The sequence below is a fragment of the Pelodiscus sinensis genome, chromosome 2 (genome assembly GCF_052426305.1).
Source record: "Pelodiscus sinensis isolate ZL-2025 chromosome 2, ASM5242630v1, whole genome shotgun sequence".
In the NCBI taxonomy this organism is placed as follows: Eukaryota; Metazoa; Chordata; order Testudines; family Trionychidae; genus Pelodiscus; species Pelodiscus sinensis.
The window spans coordinates 216,667,546-216,686,008 of NC_143053.1; the positions used below are offsets into that span (position 1 = coordinate 216,667,546).

At 43.9% G+C, this 18,463-nt stretch overlaps 1 protein-coding gene across 7 annotated transcripts in view; it reads right to left on the reverse strand.

The window, feature by feature from the left end:
- Positions 1–18,463, reverse strand: part of AKAP9 (A-kinase anchoring protein 9) — a 181,144-nt gene that overhangs the window by 8,578 nt on the left and 154,103 nt on the right. For all 7 annotated transcript variants that reach the window (XM_075922389.2, XM_075922394.2, XM_075922392.2 and 4 more), the window contains 10 exons: positions 17,318–17,468; positions 14,125–14,787; positions 12,367–12,581; positions 10,636–10,744; positions 9,428–9,613; positions 8,212–8,412; positions 7,556–7,788; positions 3,762–3,847; positions 1,566–1,689; positions 112–251 (listed from right to left, as the gene is read on the reverse strand). In XM_075922389.2, the coding sequence (XP_075778504.2) occupies positions 112–251; positions 1,566–1,689; positions 3,762–3,847; positions 7,556–7,788; positions 8,212–8,412; positions 9,428–9,613; positions 10,636–10,744; positions 12,367–12,581; positions 14,125–14,787; positions 17,318–17,468 (2,108 nt within the window). The remainder of the gene's footprint in view (positions 1–111; positions 252–1,565; positions 1,690–3,761; positions 3,848–7,555; positions 7,789–8,211; positions 8,413–9,427; positions 9,614–10,635; positions 10,745–12,366; positions 12,582–14,124; positions 14,788–17,317; positions 17,469–18,463) is intronic.

Below are 18,463 nucleotides of genomic sequence, written 5' to 3' on the forward strand. Positions count from 1 at the left end.
CTGCTAAGGGAAAAAGCTCCGGAGTCCGTGCACATGGCATGTGCACCTAACCTAACCCAACCAGAATGGACATGAGCAAGCATTCGAAGAAGAGGAAAGTTTGATATTTACCTGACTGCACGCTTCCAAGTCGCCTCTGTAGTGCCTCCAGTCGATTGATATAGTCTGTTAAAGCTCTATCAGGATCATAATTATGCAGCTGAGGACATGCAAGGGAAGCTGGGCTTAAATCAGCATGGGTGCCGTGGTACCTAGTGAAAGACAAATAATGAGATGTAGGTTTCAGAAATTGAAGTTACTGTTCTGGAATACAGTTTCCAAAGGAGAATGTAGCAGCAGTGTTACCAATATTAAGTATATAGATGCACTGAATTTTAGAAAAATCACAGTTATCTACTGAAGGCACTTTGCTGACCCTCATCCTGACTCCCCGTTTTCTTCAGCACACTCCATCTTTTCGACCACCTAACTCACTCTCTACCCCCTCCAAACACCACCCAATCTGACTTCCCCTCCCCCTCAAGATACATCTACACTACAAAAAAGACCCATGTGAGTTAGTTGCAGAGGCCAGTCTAGGGACTCAGAGCCTGGTGCTAAAAACAGCAGTATCAATGTTCCTGGTTGGGCTCTGAAATCTGGCCAAGGTGCGTGTGTTCTAGAAGCTGAGCGGGAATGCTGACATTGCTATATTTAGTGCTGTAGTGCAAGCCCTGTGAGTTGGAGTCTTTGGAGCTGGGCTCTGAGACTTGTGGCTGTGGGTGTTTTTTCTTTAGTGTAGATGTACCCTCAGATGCTTAACGTCCCTGCTTCTCCCAAGATTCCTGTGGCATTTTTCTGAGGCAAAAGGCACAAGCGAGACTCTTATTGAGCCTGCATTAAACACGCAGAAGTAGCAGTACTTTCAAGTACCTTTATATAAAAATTTCTTCTAAGAAAAAGCAGCATGTTGAAGTAGTTCTATATGGTTTTAGTTCTTTGTAGTTTCCAGTGTCTATACAGAAAACTAAAACTAGGTCAAATACTTTTCCATGTAACCAACTGCTGTAGTTTCCATAGGCTATGAGATTACAAATGACAGGAGTCCAGTTGTACTGTAGGGGGAGAGGATGTGTCCATTGCACTAGGTGAAAATACATCCCAGAGAACTGCTGAAGCCTGATTTTTAGAAGTGCTTAGGATCCACAACTCTATCTGATGTCAAGAAAGGCCTCCAGTTACTTTGAAATATCTTCCCTCTGGGGAGAAATACTGGCTCCAATGACTTCAACAGTGCTAAGATTTCACTGCAGTGTCTCAGTGGTAATACTCTGACTGGACAGATGAACGCTTGCATGAAAAGTTAGAAGCATTTACATAATTTTGAAGCAAAGCCTTTGGCTTATGTATGGACACTTGATGGCTTCTGAAAAACATCGTAAGGATGGAAACTGCAAGGTTAGGCCTTGAACAGAAAATACATAGTATAAAATGCATCAAAACATGGAATTTCCACACTCCTAACATGCATTCATGTTAACTACAGAAATAAACTTTTCAAATGAATAATTATTTAACAAACTTACCTATGTTGAGAATTTACAGGAGATCTGAGAGACTCTAGATCTGATCTGGATCTATCAGAAGAATGTCTGTGTTCTCCATAGAGCTCCAGACCACCAGCTAATGAATCGGGCCTTAGCTCATTACCTAAAATAACTACAAGTGTTAGTTATAAAAATATAAACTTGTAAAAATCAGACATTTTGTATACGGACAGATCTCTCAGGTGCACTCTTTGTTTTATATCTGGTGAAGTGAGATTTAAAAAAAAAAAACAGCTAAAGTGCAGCTAGCATTGCCTACCATGCTGACCAATATTGTCTTACTGGTTACTTGTATTTCTTCCTATGTCTACATCAATCTGTTGTCCCTTGTGTTGCAATCAGAGTGTAAGCTCTTTTGGGGAAGGGACTGTCTTTTAGTTCTAGTGACGAGGAGTCCTGTGGCACCTTATAGACTAACTGAAGTTTAGGAGCATAAGCTTTCGTGGGCAAAGACCCACTTTGTCAGATGCATGGCCATGCATCTGACGAAGTGGGTCTTTGTCCACAAAAGCTTATGGTCCTACACTTCAGTTAGTCTATAAGGTGCCACAGGACTCCTCGTCGCTTTTGCAGATTCAGACTAACACGGTTACCCCTCTGATCTTTTAGTTCTGTGTTTGTACAGAACCTTTGTCCCTCACTGGGGCGCCTAGGCACTGCAGCAAACCAGATAATAAAACCAATTGCCACTGTTCAATCATCTGTTTTGACACCTAATCTGAAACTAGGCCACAGAATAGTTCAGAAATAAATACATGTGTACCCACAAACGACTCATCTTAAACTTCTCAAAGGAAGACTCAAACAGCTGTAACAGCTCTTCCATTCCAGGGGAGGTTTAGATTGGACATTAGGAAAAAATTCCTAACTGTCAGGGTGGTCAAATATTGGAATAAATTGCCAAGGGAGGTGGTGGAATCTCCCTCTCTGGAGATATTTAAGAACAGGTTAGATAGACATCTGTCAGGGATGGTGTAGACGGAGCTTGGTCCTGCCTTGAGGGCGGGGGGCTGGACTCGATGACCTCTTGAGGTCCCTTCCAGTCCTATTATTCTATGATTCTATGATTTAGCACAAATAATTTTTGTAAAATGAAAATGTTATGTTCTACCAAAAGCCTTCCCAGTACATGGATATAGGTTACTTCCCCTCCATTGCATTCAGGTATAGTAGTTGCAACTTTCCACTTCTCAGGATCTTGGTGTTACTAAGATCCATTCAAAACTTCCTTTGAGGCACTCTCAAAAATAGCTACTTTATCTGTACAAATTAACCATGAATATTGGGTGGAGATACACAACCAGGACTGGGAGCTTTTTTGCAGAAAAACAGTTTTTAGTCAGCAAAGTTAGATTTTCTTCTCTTCTCCATGGGCTGGAGGTACTGTATTCTGCCTAGAAGTAACCTTCACGTAAACCTGCCACTTGCCTGAGTTGCATTGATTAATTTAGAACTATAAATCTTTGAGTGATGGCTCATACTGATTCCAGTTAGGTGCGTGTGCCTGCAGCATGCACAGTCATCAGAAATTTTTTCCCTTAGCATCACCTGTTGCTGTGGAATCTCCTGGAGAGACACCTCCATGGCACTCAATATATGCCTTGCGAACTTGGTATCTCCTCAGTTTCTTCTTACTGCCAACAATGGGCATTGGACCTGTGGTTCTTGCTTTGCAAGTTCTCTTCATTTTCTTAGCTTTCAGCTGAATTGTAGTCTTACCATTAGTTTTAGAGAGAGGAGTTTAGTAGTTGCTAGAGTTAGCTGTTGAGAGTGGAGGGTCTCCTCTCCATTCTGATGACTTATTTCACCCTTCTCAGAGATGGGGGAAGGCTCTCTGATATCAGAGAACACTGCAGCAGACACAGAAAAATCTCACCTTTCACAGGCTGCCTTTTGCCTAAGAGGAAGCTGCGATGTTTTAAAAAAACGACACTGATTTGCATCTGACAAGAAGAAAGATACAAGAGTGTTCAGCCGAACGTCTGTGCTCAGTGGAATGCAGTGGACTGCTGAAGGGGTGACCAGAAACGTGAGAGAAACAGGGCTAGCTAATGAAATGAAGGGGAAGGAGCAACCTACTGCTTCCAGAATAGGGAGGTTGACCTAAAATGTTTACTCAGCATTTGTGTAATTCATAGATGGTGCTTCTTCAAACATTGCCAGTCAGTGATTTACCTGTGTTCTGACTAAAGCCATCTCTGTTGACACTTATTAAATTAGAACTGGTAACTCGGTGCCACCGACGAACCAGGAACTTCATTCTGTATTTAGAATAAAGACAAATATTTTGAGTCAGACAAATATTTACTTTTTTTAATATCAAGCTTATAATTTTCTAGGGGGTACAATAGTCCACACAGCAGCCAACTAAGTATGAAAATAGACTTTTAAAGCCTAAAGAACCTGTATTTAACAAATACAATTTACCTAAGAAAAGGTATGGGCCATATTCTACCTGCAGTTGTACCCATACAATTCTAATGATCTAAGTGAAATGTTGCATTTGTTCTAGATGTCTACATTATTTAGCATTAACATTTTAAAATATAAGTCACAGCAAATAACTGCAAAAAGTTCAGTCCCAGTGCAGAAAAAAGGTCCATGATAGCAGTGGTATATTCTAAAGGAAGAGCTGCAGTGACTCACTATCTTGCAAACACTTTCACTCATACTTAATGTGAGGCATGTGAATAATACAAGTTTGGGGGACTATTCATGTGCCTAAAGCATGCATGTATTTTCAGGATTGAGGCCTCACAAAGAATTTAAAAAGCAGACGTGGCCGCAATATTTACTGCTTATCCACACAACATCCTCTGTTCATTATATCCAAAAAGCTTAATTTTAGCAATTTGATTTCTTAGACACAATTCCATTGTATGGATTACAATGCCTGTGTTTTAAGAGATTTTTACTTTTAAAGAACAGTAGATCACAGAAAAGAAACAATGATACATTTATAAAATACATACTCTGGAGACGTCACCAGGGATTCATTAGTAATCTTTAAAGCTTATCATCATAGCTCATAAATTCTGATGTGACTGGATTCCAACACAGAGCCAAGTCTGCTTTGATTTACAGTGGTGCTGCAGAATGTCTTAAATAGCTTTCATTACCAGGGCTCTACCTTACCAGTGCTCAGTGTAATTCTGCCTTCTGTTTAAGGTGCATATATTCATGGCTACAACAACTTATAATTTAGAGTGCATCACAAATAATGCTGGATTACACTAGATATTTAATTTGATAAAATAGAAGACCCTCTGTGAATTGTAGGATGAATGTCAAATAGTTGTGGCTGAATCATGGAAAAGGAATAATGGACCTTTATTGTGGTAACTTGGAAAAGGGAATACTTTAGGCAGGGGAAGGCTGTGCCTCTCCAAACAGCCCTTATGGCCCCACCTGCACTCTACCCACAGGAAAGGACCCAGCCAGTGGTCTGCCTTGGCTGGGCCAGGCAGGCTGAGGCTGGCTCGCCTGTCCCTTTAGGGATCTGGGGAAGCTGGCACTGGGCTGCGCTATCTGTCTGGTGCTCAGAACTAGCTGCCCAGAGCCCTTGGGCTGTGGGCAAGGTTCCCTCTAAGCCAGTGGTCTCCAACATTTTTACACCCAAGATCACTTTTTAAATGACAGAAGAAGCCAAGATTTACCACCCCGCCCCTTCCTTGAAGCCCCACCCTCTCTATTCTCCTCCTCTCCATCACTTGCTATCCCCAACCCTTATACTGCTGCTTTTTTTTTCCAATTCTTCTATAGGAAGAAGTTTTTCCAAAATTTGGCCTGCCTAGATTGGACCAAATGTCAGAAAAACCCCTTCTTTTGGAACCCCCGTTATTCCTCATGGAAAGAGGAATATAGGGGTGACCGAAAGATCATGTTTGCTCTTCCACTAAAAGAAGTGGAAGAACAAACGCATCCCTGGATGCAGAAGAGTTTTTCTGGGATATCTCTAAAATCCTGAAAAGCTCCTGTAGTCTAGCCATACCCTCGCTGGGTTGAGACAGGATGTGTAGGCTCCGGGGTGGGAATGAGGGATTTGGGTGTGGGAAGGGGTGAGAGGTGCAAGCTCTGGGAGGAAATCTGGATGCAGGAGGAGGTGGAGAAGGGAACGCTGGCTCGGGGAAGGGGCTCCAGGCCAGGCAATGTTGGGGTTAGATGTAGGGTTGGGGTACTAAGCAAGTCACAGGCTTGTGGATGTGAGAGTTCAGGCATTTGGGTTGGGGTATGTGAGGGGCCAAGGGCAGGGGGTTCCAGTGTATGATAGGCTCACATGTAGGGTCTGGGGAAAAGAGGAGTGCAGGAGTGTTCTGATGCTGTGGCCAGATGGGGGCTTGTTGGCCAGGCTTCATTTTTAAATAAAATACTGTGTCAAACACACAAAGTTTCTGCATTGTCTTTATTTCTGAGAAGGGCCAGAGTTCTACAGCTGAGGACAGAATGCCACTGGGAACAGGTTTCTGAGGCTAGGGAGAGGGAACAGGGGAGTGGGGAGAGGAGGCTGGGGAGAGGGAACAGGGAGGCAGTGGGCGCAGAGAGTCTCCTGCACCTGCCTCCTCGCAGGATTCTCTGCCCTCCTCCCCCGAGGGAAGCCAGCGGCGCAGCCTAACTCCTGTGCATGCCTGCCCCGGGGCCAAACCCCCCTCACGCGGCACAGCCAAACCCCCGTGTGTGCCTGCCCTGGGGACAAACCCCCCTCCTGCGGTGCAGCCAAACCCCCATGTGTGCCTGCCCTGGGGACAAACCCCCCTTCTGCGGTGCAGCCAAACCCCTTTGTGCGCCTGCCCCGGGGCCAACCCCCGCGGCGCAGGGAAAACCCTGCGCTCGACTCACCCCTCCTGCGGCTCAGGAAAGCCGCCACACTCTTCCTCCAGGGCTGACGCCCCCTCCTGCAGCATGCCCAGCACGCCACAGAGCTGTGGGAGGGGAGCAGCCAGGGCACTTCCGGAACCCCCGGAAGTGGCGCGAAGCTGGAGGCAGGACTTCTGTCTACCCCACGGGAAGCTGGCACTAGGTAGGTAGGGGGCTTCTCGGGTGGGGGGGAAAAAGGGAGGGAGGGTGGGGGGGCACCGAATGCCTCGCAATCGACTGGTTGAGGCCTCGCGATCGACCGGTTGTTGACCACAGCTCTAAGCTGTGTGATTGCTTAATTAAGCAGCTGCTTAATGAACTCTGCCCAGCCAGGGGCTCAGGGCTCTGCCCACAGAGCTGCCTGGCTGGGGGAGAGGTAATTCTCTCTCAGGGACAGCAGCAGCTGCCTGCTGAGGACAGAGCAGTGGTAGGGAGGGGATGTGCTACCATGCTGCTTAGAGGGAACCTTGGCTGGGGGCGCTGCAGCCATGCTGCTCAGAGCACCAGGACTGAGGGTATGCCTGGCTGCTCAGAGCATCAGGACTGGGGGGGGAGGGTGCTGCAGCTGTGTTACCCAGTGCAGAGGCTGTGCCACCTGGCGTGCTGGTGTCGGGGCTGTGGTGGAGGTGCTTTGGGCTCCTACAAGAGAGAAGGCGTAAGAGGAGGGGGGCAAAAGTGGGTGGGAGGTGAGGGATGGGGCCCCAGGCACAAGGGAGGGATTGGGGTTATAAATCTGAATTTAGCATCAAAATTGCAGTAGAAGCTAATATTATAGACTCATAGACTTTAAGGTCAGAAGGGACCATTTTGATCATCTAGTCTGACCCCCTGCACAATGCAGGCCACAGAATCTCACCCACCCACTGCTAGAATAATCCTCTCACCTATATCTCAGATATTAAAGTCCTTGAAACGATGGTTCAAAGACCCCAAGATGCAGAGAATCCTCCGGCTAGTGACCTGTGCCCCATGCTACAGAGGAAGGCAAAAAACCTCCCGGGCCAATATTGTGGGATCTGTAATTTTTGCAATAATGCAAATAATTAGGACCTAAATAAATCATATGCTAAACTGCATGTTCACGTTCGGTTAACCTGTAACTTCCTGTGATTTACCTTGAAATTGCAATGGACACTCTGACCAGAGAGCGAAATCTGGTAAAACCCTTTGAACGATGTGTAATAATTTCTAGGTCGGCATATGAAGGCTGCCCACCCATTCTTGCAATGAGGGCCAGGGTGGCTTCTTCACATTCCTGGAATCCACCTACTAAGAGCAGTAAGTATTTTTTCTGATATATGAGAGCTTTCCGAAAGCTCTCTGCTCTCAGGAATTTTCCATAAATTATCTAGATGACAAGAAACAAAGAGAACACAGTAAGTAAAGCATTCAGAGGACTGTTAAAAGTCCAAGAATTTTGACATCATTACTGCTAAAGTTAATCTGTGATTATTCACCTTTTGTTGCCATGGAGGAGCCTGCACTAAATGCTAATGGTCTTTGAATACCAGCTCCATAATGCAGGGCTGCTTTGAGATGCAATAAAATACGTAACTTACAGAAGAGGGGCAGGTGTATTTGTGTGTCTTGCCCCATGGCAAGTTATAATGGAGTTCTGTGTCTCTAAGACCAATCCTCTTAAAACTGAATCATAATGATGTTCCCCAGTTAGTCTGATGAGAACAATGGTAAAGGCAATGAAAAATATGCTCAATTCTAAACAAGGCAGCCCACTGTGCTCAGACAGTGCAGTTAGTTACAAACTTCTTACCTTTAAAACAGCGTTTTCAGAATTTGATCCCAAATCTCTCAGGAAAGCTTCACTCCTTAGTTCTGCTCTCAGTTTGGACAGCTCTGCATCAGCTTGTTTCAAAGATTTCTGTAGCAACAGCTTTTCTCTGTTCCAAATCTCTCTCTCAGAGGCACTGAGTGTATCGATATTAGCTCCATCGTCCAGTGAGCATCTAGAAGACTGGAGAGGGACCAAACCCTATTTTTAATAACACATTTTCTTATGTCATTTTTTCATTGATTCTGTAGTGTGCTCATCACGTTACTAGAGTGGTCTGAGGAGAATCTTGGGCTCTCACACTTTAAGATAATAGGGAACCGGGAGCACTGTGAGATGATGGTATTAGCTTCCAAGGAAAAGTATACTCATTGCATTTGTCCCAAGAACAAGCACAAACAGCTGGTTTATAGTAGCTTTATAGTCTTAAACACCTTGAATCTGTTAGCTCCTAAGGTGGATGATGGGATATAACCCAGCTGAAGAGCTATAAGGGACTAACAGGAGAAATGGCAGTGAACTGTGCAAAGGTGGATGAAAATACGAAGTGCCTCTCTATGGGGAAAAGAGAGCTTACCGTAGCACCCTGATCACAGACAGTTAGAGGGCAGGAAAAGCAACAATTCACATCTTCTTGCTGGGAGTGGAGGTGGGGGAAAAAATTGATCACTCCTCATCCCCTCCTCTTAGACTGCCAGCCCACTGAGTACAGAAAAGGACTTTTGTATGTCCTGCCTAGGGATGTTAAATATCCATTAACTGAATAGCTGAGTAACCTCATGACCCGGTGCAAGCCAGAACTGAGCCTGCCTGCCTGGCTGTTAATACACTTGAAATGCAGAGCTGAAACGGGGGTAAATCCCAGACCCAGTGTGAGCCAGGACTGAGCCGGATTGCCTGCCCGCTCTGCTCCTAATACGCTTTAAATGCAGAGCTGCAGCAGCGGTAGGTCCCAGATCCATTGTAAGCCAGAACTGAGCCGGGCTGCTGGCCAACCTGTTAAAAATGTACTGGCAGGGAGAGGGAAATGCGTGTAGTGTATAGCTTTAACCTATACGCTTTTTGCTTATCGGTTAATCGACTACACTATTACATCCCCAGTCCTGTCCCATGTTTTCACTTTTCAGATGTGAAAACAGGGAGGTACTTTTGAATTTATAAACATTTGTTTATGGTAATGCCTAAAGAAGATACATACATTGTCTCCACAAGGTCCTCTCTGTCGGTATCTTCTGAGTTCCTCTTCCAGTTTCATGACCACATTCCTCATATTGTTCTTTTCCTCACTTAGTCTGCTGACAAGCCCTAACAGTTCTGCATTTTGTCTCAACAGTCCTTCAGTTAGTGAGCTAGAGGGGATCCCAGGGGGCAACACTAACTTCACCTAGAAAGAAAAAATCTTGCATGAAATCAAATTGCTATGATGCCTACCATATTATAGATTACATTTTTTGAGGATGACAGCAGTGCTTTGTTACTTTGAAAAATCTAAAAAGTATATTATTAATCTAAACAATAGGTGAGTTAATACACAGGTACAGTGACTTTTTATTGTATGTTACACACTGCATATTATACCAGAACATTTCAACACAAACTAATTTAATTATAATAATGTGAAATGTTTATTTGTATTATGTTCACGTTTATTTCTAAAAATTCAAAGAGCAGTAATTCTGAGCTATTTTTAAAATAGATGCTTCACACCGATGTTGGCTTTATGGTTGAACTCAGTCAAGAATGGGGGCTAACAGACTTGCCAGGCCCCTGGGCAAGGTGGAGGAGCTCCAAACTCCTGGAAGGACCTCCTCTTCGCCAGCTCTCAGAGTCATCTGGAGCATGGAATGCAGTGCTCTGGTTGAGATTTAAAGAGCCCAGGGTTCCAGCTGCCACTGGAATAGAGGTGGCAGCAGTCATGAACCTCAGGCACTTTTGAATAGCAACTGCCCCCTTTGTGCACCCTCCCCCCATCACTGGCAGAGCTGGTAAAGAACCAAATATTGCCCAGTTATTGTTCTTTGTGCCAGCCTGCCTCATTTCATGGTTTGAACATTCACAAATCACATGCATGCTTTCCTGACACATTTCTCTTGGTAAAGACAACATAGTTTATGTGTCGTAACAGCCTGATATAGTAAATATTAAACACCGATTGTTCACACCCAAGAAATAATGACTAAAGTTTTTCTACAGTAGCTTGCTGCTATATAAGTTACTTTAAGTAATTTTGAGTATTTTTCCTAAAGAAAATGCTAGGAAATGTGAAATTTACGTCAAATTGTAACTCCCTGTCAAAATAGGTAAAAAGGAAAGGATTTAAAGCACTCTTTGCCTATGTTAAATAAGCAGAGTCTAGAGTTGATTTTTCACTGAATAAGTTTACCAAAAGTGATTATATGTTCTTACCTCTTCTAACTGGGACAATCCAGGTAATGTTCCCAACAATAAAAGAGCATCTTCAATATTGTTCTGTACCCCAATAAAGTTGTCATCATCTGCTGTTTCAAACTGTAACCTGAAATGAAAATAGCAAGTATTTATAGTGTATGCAGCATAATACAACATAACTAAGGTGAAGTACTCAGTTTTATAAAGCACTAGATTTCTGCATTTCTGAAGGAATAAGGAAAGTGATTGTAATTTCAAAAGGAGACATCGCTATGATGAATCCAATTTGCACAAAGTATAACTGTATTTTTCTGGTTCTTGAACTTTTTTAGCAAACAATGTATTTGTTTTTCTGTAGACACTTATCATAAATACATGCCCTATGGAATGTTATCAAACTCCTTTGGACTAGGAGTGTCTTTACCTGAAAAATGGCCAGATTCCAAAGGGTTCCCATTTAAGCATCTAACTTAAACTGGCCAGAGTTTAAAGAGTACTTGGCACTAAGCAGCTACTGTTGTTTGGAAGGGGAGTTTCACAGCGCTGAAAACATTTGGGCTTTTGGACTAAATTCTTAAACCATTGTGACCAATTGTATTTGAGACATTTTCAGAAGCACAGAATATGTTCAAAGTATTGCACTTCACATTAATTTCTGTTAAGTCAGTGTAACAACAGAATCAAAAACTGATTCACACTGGGCTTTCACGAAGCAAGTGGCAGAAATTAAGTTCCCTTTTACATGGTAGCAGCCAATAAAAGAAGGTGCAGAATGTCAATCTGAATGAGTATTTTGCACAATTTATAATTCACTATTTACAGGATCTATGCCAAGCCTTTTTTCATTATATCACTGTTCAAAGCATTACTGAATAAAATAATTACTAAATTCTTGTAGGGGTTTTCCATGTACATCAAGCTCAAGTAACTTTCCCCCCATCCTTGCACAAAAAGCCAACTTTTTTTGCCTGAATTAATAATAGATTACAAGAATTGTTAATATTTAGGGCTGTATTCACTACTTTGGGATCCAGTTTCGTGCTGGTGTAATTTGCCTAAAGTTACACCACAAACAACTAGATTAGCACAAGAATGAAATTCTGATTCAAGTGTCAAGATATTACAATTAGTTCTCTGCTACTGGTTGGACCTCTATAGTTTGGACTTCCATCATCCGCAACATCTCTGGTTTGCAATCCCAGTGGCTGATTCTGGGCTGGAGCACTAACAGGGAAAATCTGGGCCCCACATTCAGCAACTCCTCCCCCACCCCCTCCTAGCTCCTGGACCTAGCTCCTGGACCACCATTTGTGGCACTCAAGTCCAGGGATAGAGGGGGAGGACCAGGGGACGGAGGCGGAGGACCAGGGGACGGAGGCAGAGGACCAGGGGACAGAGATGGAGGACCAGGATGGAAGGAACACTCAGAGGAAGAGGTAGGATGGCCATGGAGCCCCATGGCAGGGACCAGTGATGCAGCCCCACAGCTGGTAGCATCAGAGCGGCTGGCATTGACCAAGTGTGGGATTGGTGGGGGTGCTCTGGGGAGGAGGCAGGGTGGCTGTGGAGCCCTGTAGCCAGTGGGGAGAGTTGGGAAGGGCTCTTCAGCTAGCAGCAGCAGAGGGGGCAGGGGCCTCCTCTGGTCTGGCAAATTCCCTGGTTCAGGACTGGTTGTCAGGTCCTGAGGGTGCTGGTCCAGGAAGGTACAACTTATACAAGCAAAAACATGTAGCTGAAGATGCATCTAACCTGCTGGCGGCTTTGTGTGCCAACTGTTTCAGCTTTGAAGATACATTTTGGAGCTTCTGTCTGACAGTCTCCAGAATTTTACTTCCATCACCTAGATCACCTTCTCCTTTCACTTCAGTCAGTGTGGGATAGGTTGATTCATTCATTTCAGCTCCTTCCATTTTCTGCTGTAGAACCCAATTTCTTGTTCTCTCATTGGATGTATCCCAACTAGTCTGCATATGTATATATAAAAGTGTAAATGGTACGTGTATTTCAGTGGAAAAACACTGTAAAATGTAACCAGTTCTAGGTCAAATTACAGACAATTAAGTGCATGTTGTATCAAATTCTACACTGAATTATACCCAGTGCAACCCTGTTTACATGAATGAGGTTATATGTGGTGTGTGTCAGGGTAATCCTCATACCTCCTGGGTGTCGTTCACTGTCCCACATAAGCAAGGATTGAACAAAGCCATGAACTGGCTAGGCAGTTATATTCAACACCCAAATGACATCAAAAGCTAAGTATCAGACACTTATAAAAGCTTCACAGCCCACTCTATTAGTCTCATTTAGCACAGGTTGGGCTTTCCGTCCCCATCTACCTTTTTTTTCTGCTATTTATTTGGAACCTGGATCCCTTAAACTCTATTCATCTGAAGAAGTGGGTTGTGCCCATGAAAGCTCATGATATCTACATTTTTGTTAGTCTTTAAGGCTATGTCTACACTGCACGCTTATTTTGAAATAACAGAGTGCGCATCTAAACAGCAAGCACATTATTTCAAAATAATTGAGAAATAATGGGCTTCTTACTCGGACTTCTGTAACCCTCATTACACGAGAAGTAAGGGAAGTTAACTTCCTGCCGTGTATACAGTGCCAAAAGCTGAGTTAAGCTACTTTGACTTCAGCTACACAATTAACATAGCTGACCTTGCGTAGCTTAAGTCAACTTTAGCCTGCAATACAGACATACCCTAAGGTGCTGCAGGACCATTCATTGTTTTTTAAGTTGTCCCACATAGTGACACTTAGACCACTTACAGAAAGATAAGAATGCATTTGCTCTACAGCCTTAACTAAGAGCTAGCTGGCTTGATCACTCAAGTTATAGACACTCATGCACTGAGCTCCAGAGGTCCCAGGTTCAATTCCACCTGTTGGTGTCACATCAACACAGAGATTTTGTCCGTTCTTCCTCACTTTTAGAACATGTGTGATATTTCCCACACACACTCCTAAACACAGGGCAAACATTTTATTTTATGTGGGGTTATACACCTCTTCCAAAAAAATTGCCCACATACATCATGAAAAAATGGTGTTTTCGGTGGGCACTGTATTCCTACTGAATAGGAATAATTTGTTGAACAGGTGGGGTGCTGGGACTCGTGCATGGTCTGCTTGACAATGTATATATGTATGTGGACCTACATTCAGGCTTTGCTTACTTCTCCAGGTGCCACTCAGTTACCTCCCTCAGTGATTTCAATTGCATGTGATATATGGAGGGGTGTGTCTAGAGCTTTCTGGAGAAGGCAAAATTAGAGTGGTCTAATGCTCCTGTCCATGGTTTTGGCAGCCATACTGTGCACCAGCAGCCAGGCTTTAGCAAACAGACTCTCAAAGTGTGAGTTAAAAGTGGCAAATGAATCCAATGACGTTGCTTCTCAATTTTACTGCCCATCTAATCAAACTAGAGATTTCAGAGCACAGTGGCACCTTTAGAATTCATCTCAGTGTTACACATTCTTCTAAGCGCTACTGTACCTCATTGAGATTCGGGCACATTGCTTTTTCAGCATCTTTTTCCTCTCTTTTCTGTTCTCTTTTCTGTAGCTCCTGTATTATTTCCTGTAACTTCCTTGCCTCATGTTGTAGTTTATGAACCTGTTGTCTCTTCTCTCCAAGCTGCCCATGAAGATCTTCCACTTTGGACTCAAGTTCATGTACTTTCTTCTGTGCTAATATGGCAGCATCCTGTTCTGTCTGTATTGTCTTCTTCTGAATCTGCCTCTCCTTTTCCATCTGTTGCTTCAATTGCACAGACTCCAGTTTATACCTTTCCATCTCACTGACTAGCTCCACTATACGGTCATGTTTTTCATCCATTTGTTTTTGTAAATCTTTAAGTAACTCTTCAGTTCTGGGTGTGCCATCTTGCCCCTTATCTTCAACACGCTGAAGCTGAGCACACAGTTCTTTCTCCCTTTCCAGGGCACTACTCATTTCGAGAACTCGAACTTTCTCTGATTCAAGGAGCACCTGAAGCTCAGAACTACGGGCTTGTTCTTGTGACAGCTGGGCTGCATTCAGAACTTCCTGGGATTCAATTTTCTGTTGCAGTTCATTGGACAGCTGTTTCTCTTGTTCCAAAAGTCTATTTAATTGTAAATTCTTTTGGTTTTGATCCTCAAGAGAAAATTTCAAATCCTTTCACATAAGAAAATAAAAGAAAATGCTCAGTTATATGCATTTAAAATATGTCATTTTGCTAAGTATTTAAATGAAGACAATTTGCTTTAGCACCATGAATCAGATTTGTTTGTTTTTAAATGTATGAGAGAATGAATTTTTAACCAATTTAAGACAAACAATGCCTACAATAGCCTATAGTTTTCTTAAGATTACCACACCCTTCAGTGTGAAAACCCTGGCTATATATATAGCTAGTTACTTTTACTTCCTAAACGGTGAAGGCAGATTTTCATGTCAGGTATGCATAACTGTCTACTTGTCACAACAGGGGGCCATAGGGATAACATGAACATTTTATTTAGACACATTTCTTTTAAGATTTACAATATTTTAAATGTCATATCACTAAAACTTTGTCACTGGTTTTGTAAACATTATGAAAGTGATTCTTATTTTGGCCTGATATTTTGATTACAAAGCAAATGTTAAATAATACAGAGGGCTGAATTCTGCCATACCCAGTGCATTGAGAGACAACAGGGATGCTGGGAAATGTATTCTCTGCTGCAGGAGCTAGTTAGGTTAGGAAGCCATATGGTAGGCCCGGTATGTGTCTGTGCGTGCGTGTGTGCACGCATGTGCAGTGAACATTCTAGGCAGATGTGGCAGGAGGGATGCCAACTTTCTGAGTGCACAAAACTGAACACTCTTGACCTGACCTCTCTCTGTGGTCCTGCCTCCTACTCATTCCATATCCCTCGCCATTGCTTGCTCTCTCCCACCCTCTCAATTTGGGGCAGAGATTTGGGGTGTGTGTGGGGGAGTGTGGGCTCTGGAATGGGGCTGGAGATGAGGTGTTTTGGGTGGAGGAGAGGACTCCAGGTTGTGGGGTGGGGATGAGGGTTCAGAGTATGGGAGGAGGTTTTGTGTTGGAGCCAGAAGTTGAGGTGTGACACAGGGTATGGGCTATGAGTGTGGGCTCCTGCGTGGGGCCAGAAATGAGGGGTTAGGGTGCAGAAGGGGGCTCAGGGCTGGAGGTAGGGGTAAAGTCAGGTGTGTAAGAACACTCAGGGCTTGGTCAGGGGTTTATGGTGTTGGAGGGGATAGGAGGTGCAGGCTCCAGGCAGAGCTTACTTCAGGCGGCTCCTGGAAGTGTCCTTTTGGTTCCTAAGTGCAAAAGTGGCTATGGAGCTCCATGTGCTGCCCTTGGCTGCAGGTACCACCCAATGGGATCAGTGGAGCCAGTGCTCAGGGCAGTGCCTGAGTTATGGGGAGGGGCACTGTGTAAAGTCCCCCAGCCGTCCCTACACCTAAGACAGGAGTGGGAAATAATTTTTGATGGGGGACCACTCCAAGAGTTTGGAAAGTGGTTGAGAGCCACAATCTTTCATGATATTAATGGAGACGGTGCGGGGTCTGGAATAGAGGTTAGGTGCAGAAGGGAACAGTTGTGACCTGGGGCACTGAAGTACGGTGCAGAGGTTGGATAGTGACCTAGGGCAAGGAATTGGGGTTTAAGAGGGGGTGCAGGGAATTGGGTTGTGAGCTAGGGCAGGAGGGGACTGTGATCTGGGGCAGTGAATTGGGGTGCTGGATCCAGGAGGAGATATGGGTTCAGGAGGGGGGCAGAGGATTTGGGGGGCAGAGTGCTAGAGAAGGAAGAAGCTGGGGTGCCAGAGGCAGCCTCCGGCCAGGAGACTTACCAACCAGCAGCCTGTTCCTGAATCAGCCTCCCTGCCTGTCCTGTCCCCTGCACAGGCTTCAGCCATGTGCTCTGTGAATAACTAGGAGCCCCTTGTGCTCCATTATTGAAACAGGCAGCTCCCATTGGCCAGAAGCTAGCCAATAGGATTGTGCTGGGGCTGGGAACAGCTCCTAAAGCTTCTCCCTCCAAGCTCACTTTTTAAAGTGAAACCGCCCTGCAGTCACATTTCTGAGCAGCGTGTGGGCGGGGCGAGGCAAACGGGGAGCCAGCCCAGGACTCCCCGCAGCGTCTGCAAGCTGGATCCAGTGGCTTGGAGGGCCAGATCAGGCCCATGGGCCGTATTTTGCCCAGGCCTGATCTAAGAGCTGGAAGGACATGCCAGCTGCTTCCAGGAGTCATGCGGAACCAGCTGCTGCTACCAACAAGACTTTTAGCAGTCTAGTCAGTTGGGGCGACTGGAGCTGCTAGGGTCCCTTTTCAACCAGAGTTCTAGCTGAAAACTGGATACCTGGCAACCATATGCGGGAGCTGCAGCTGTTGCCTTGTCAGCCAACACATCTCTTTGAGCAAATGGCATAATATGGGTGGCTCCTTTCCTACTGATATCTTAAAAACCACGGGCGTGATAAAATAAGCCAGAAATCCAATAAACACTTCCAGTAATGTCAATGGACTTTGGATCAGATCCTTTCTGCCTCGCTGCTTGTATGGGAAAGATTCTAGAATAGCCTCTTCCAACTTCAGTGATTATACTGCAGCAGCAGAGGGGAGAATCTATCCCATATATTGCACAGTACTTTTTTTAATGTTAAGGATAATTTGAGAACAAAGATATGGTACCTCAAGTTCTTCTCGTCCTCTTTCTTCACTGCGTTCCATTTTAGCTTTTTCCTTTTCCAAAGCCCACTGAAGCTCTCTTGATTTTTTCTGTTCATTTGCCATTGTATCTTTTAACTTATCTAGTTCTGCTGCTTTTTCTTTAACCTCAGTCCTAACAAAGACACATAGGCTATCTTTAGGATTATTGTTTTATCAAAAATCCACAAACTACATGAGGAAAACAGAATTTAACATTAACACAGAGAACTGCTTTTTAAATCAGTCTCAGAGGGGTAGCCATGTTTCTCTGTATATGCAAAAACAACTAGGAGTTCCATAGCACCTTAAAGATTAACAGATTTATTAGGACATAAGCTTTTGTGGGTAAAATGCACTTCATCAGATGAATTGGAATGGAGTTTACAGAGGCGTAGGTATATGTAAGGACAACAAAAGTACCCTTTTTAAGAACATAAGAATGGCCATATCAAAAGTCTATCTGGCCCAGTATCCTGACTGCCAACAGTGGCCAATACCAGATGTCCCAAAGGGAGGGAACACAACAGGTAATCATCACGTGATCCCTCTCCTGTCATCCATTTCCAGACAAACAGAGACAAACATTCCTACCCATCTTGGCTAATAGCCATTGATGAACCTAACCTCCATGAATCTATCTAGCTCTTTTTGAACCATGTTAAAAGTCCTACTCTTCACAGTTATGTTCTTATGTTTAAGAGGCACATTTGCAAAGTTAGTAAAGGGAAACTGTGAAATTTATTTCCTGAGCAGGATTTCAAATTCTCTAACCCTGTCATCTCTGCAGCTGAGCCACAAGGAAGAGTGATTCACATAAGCTACATAGAACTGAACATAACATTTACCACAAACTATTCATATCTTTCTTTCATGTCAATCTCAACATAAACTGTTTTTTCTTGCCACTGTGTCAAAAAGTTAATAAAATATTTACAGTTTTGTATATATTGGTTGAAAGTAAGTACAGAAATCTCAAATATCTCTCTTTGGATTGGGAAAATATTTCAGAGTAAACTACAAGTAAAGCTTAAAAACCAAAGCTTTCCTTGTTTCCATAGGCTCACAATTGGAAAAATGGGCTATTTTTTCCAGAACAATGTTTTTACAGCAATCTTAAATGCTAATAGT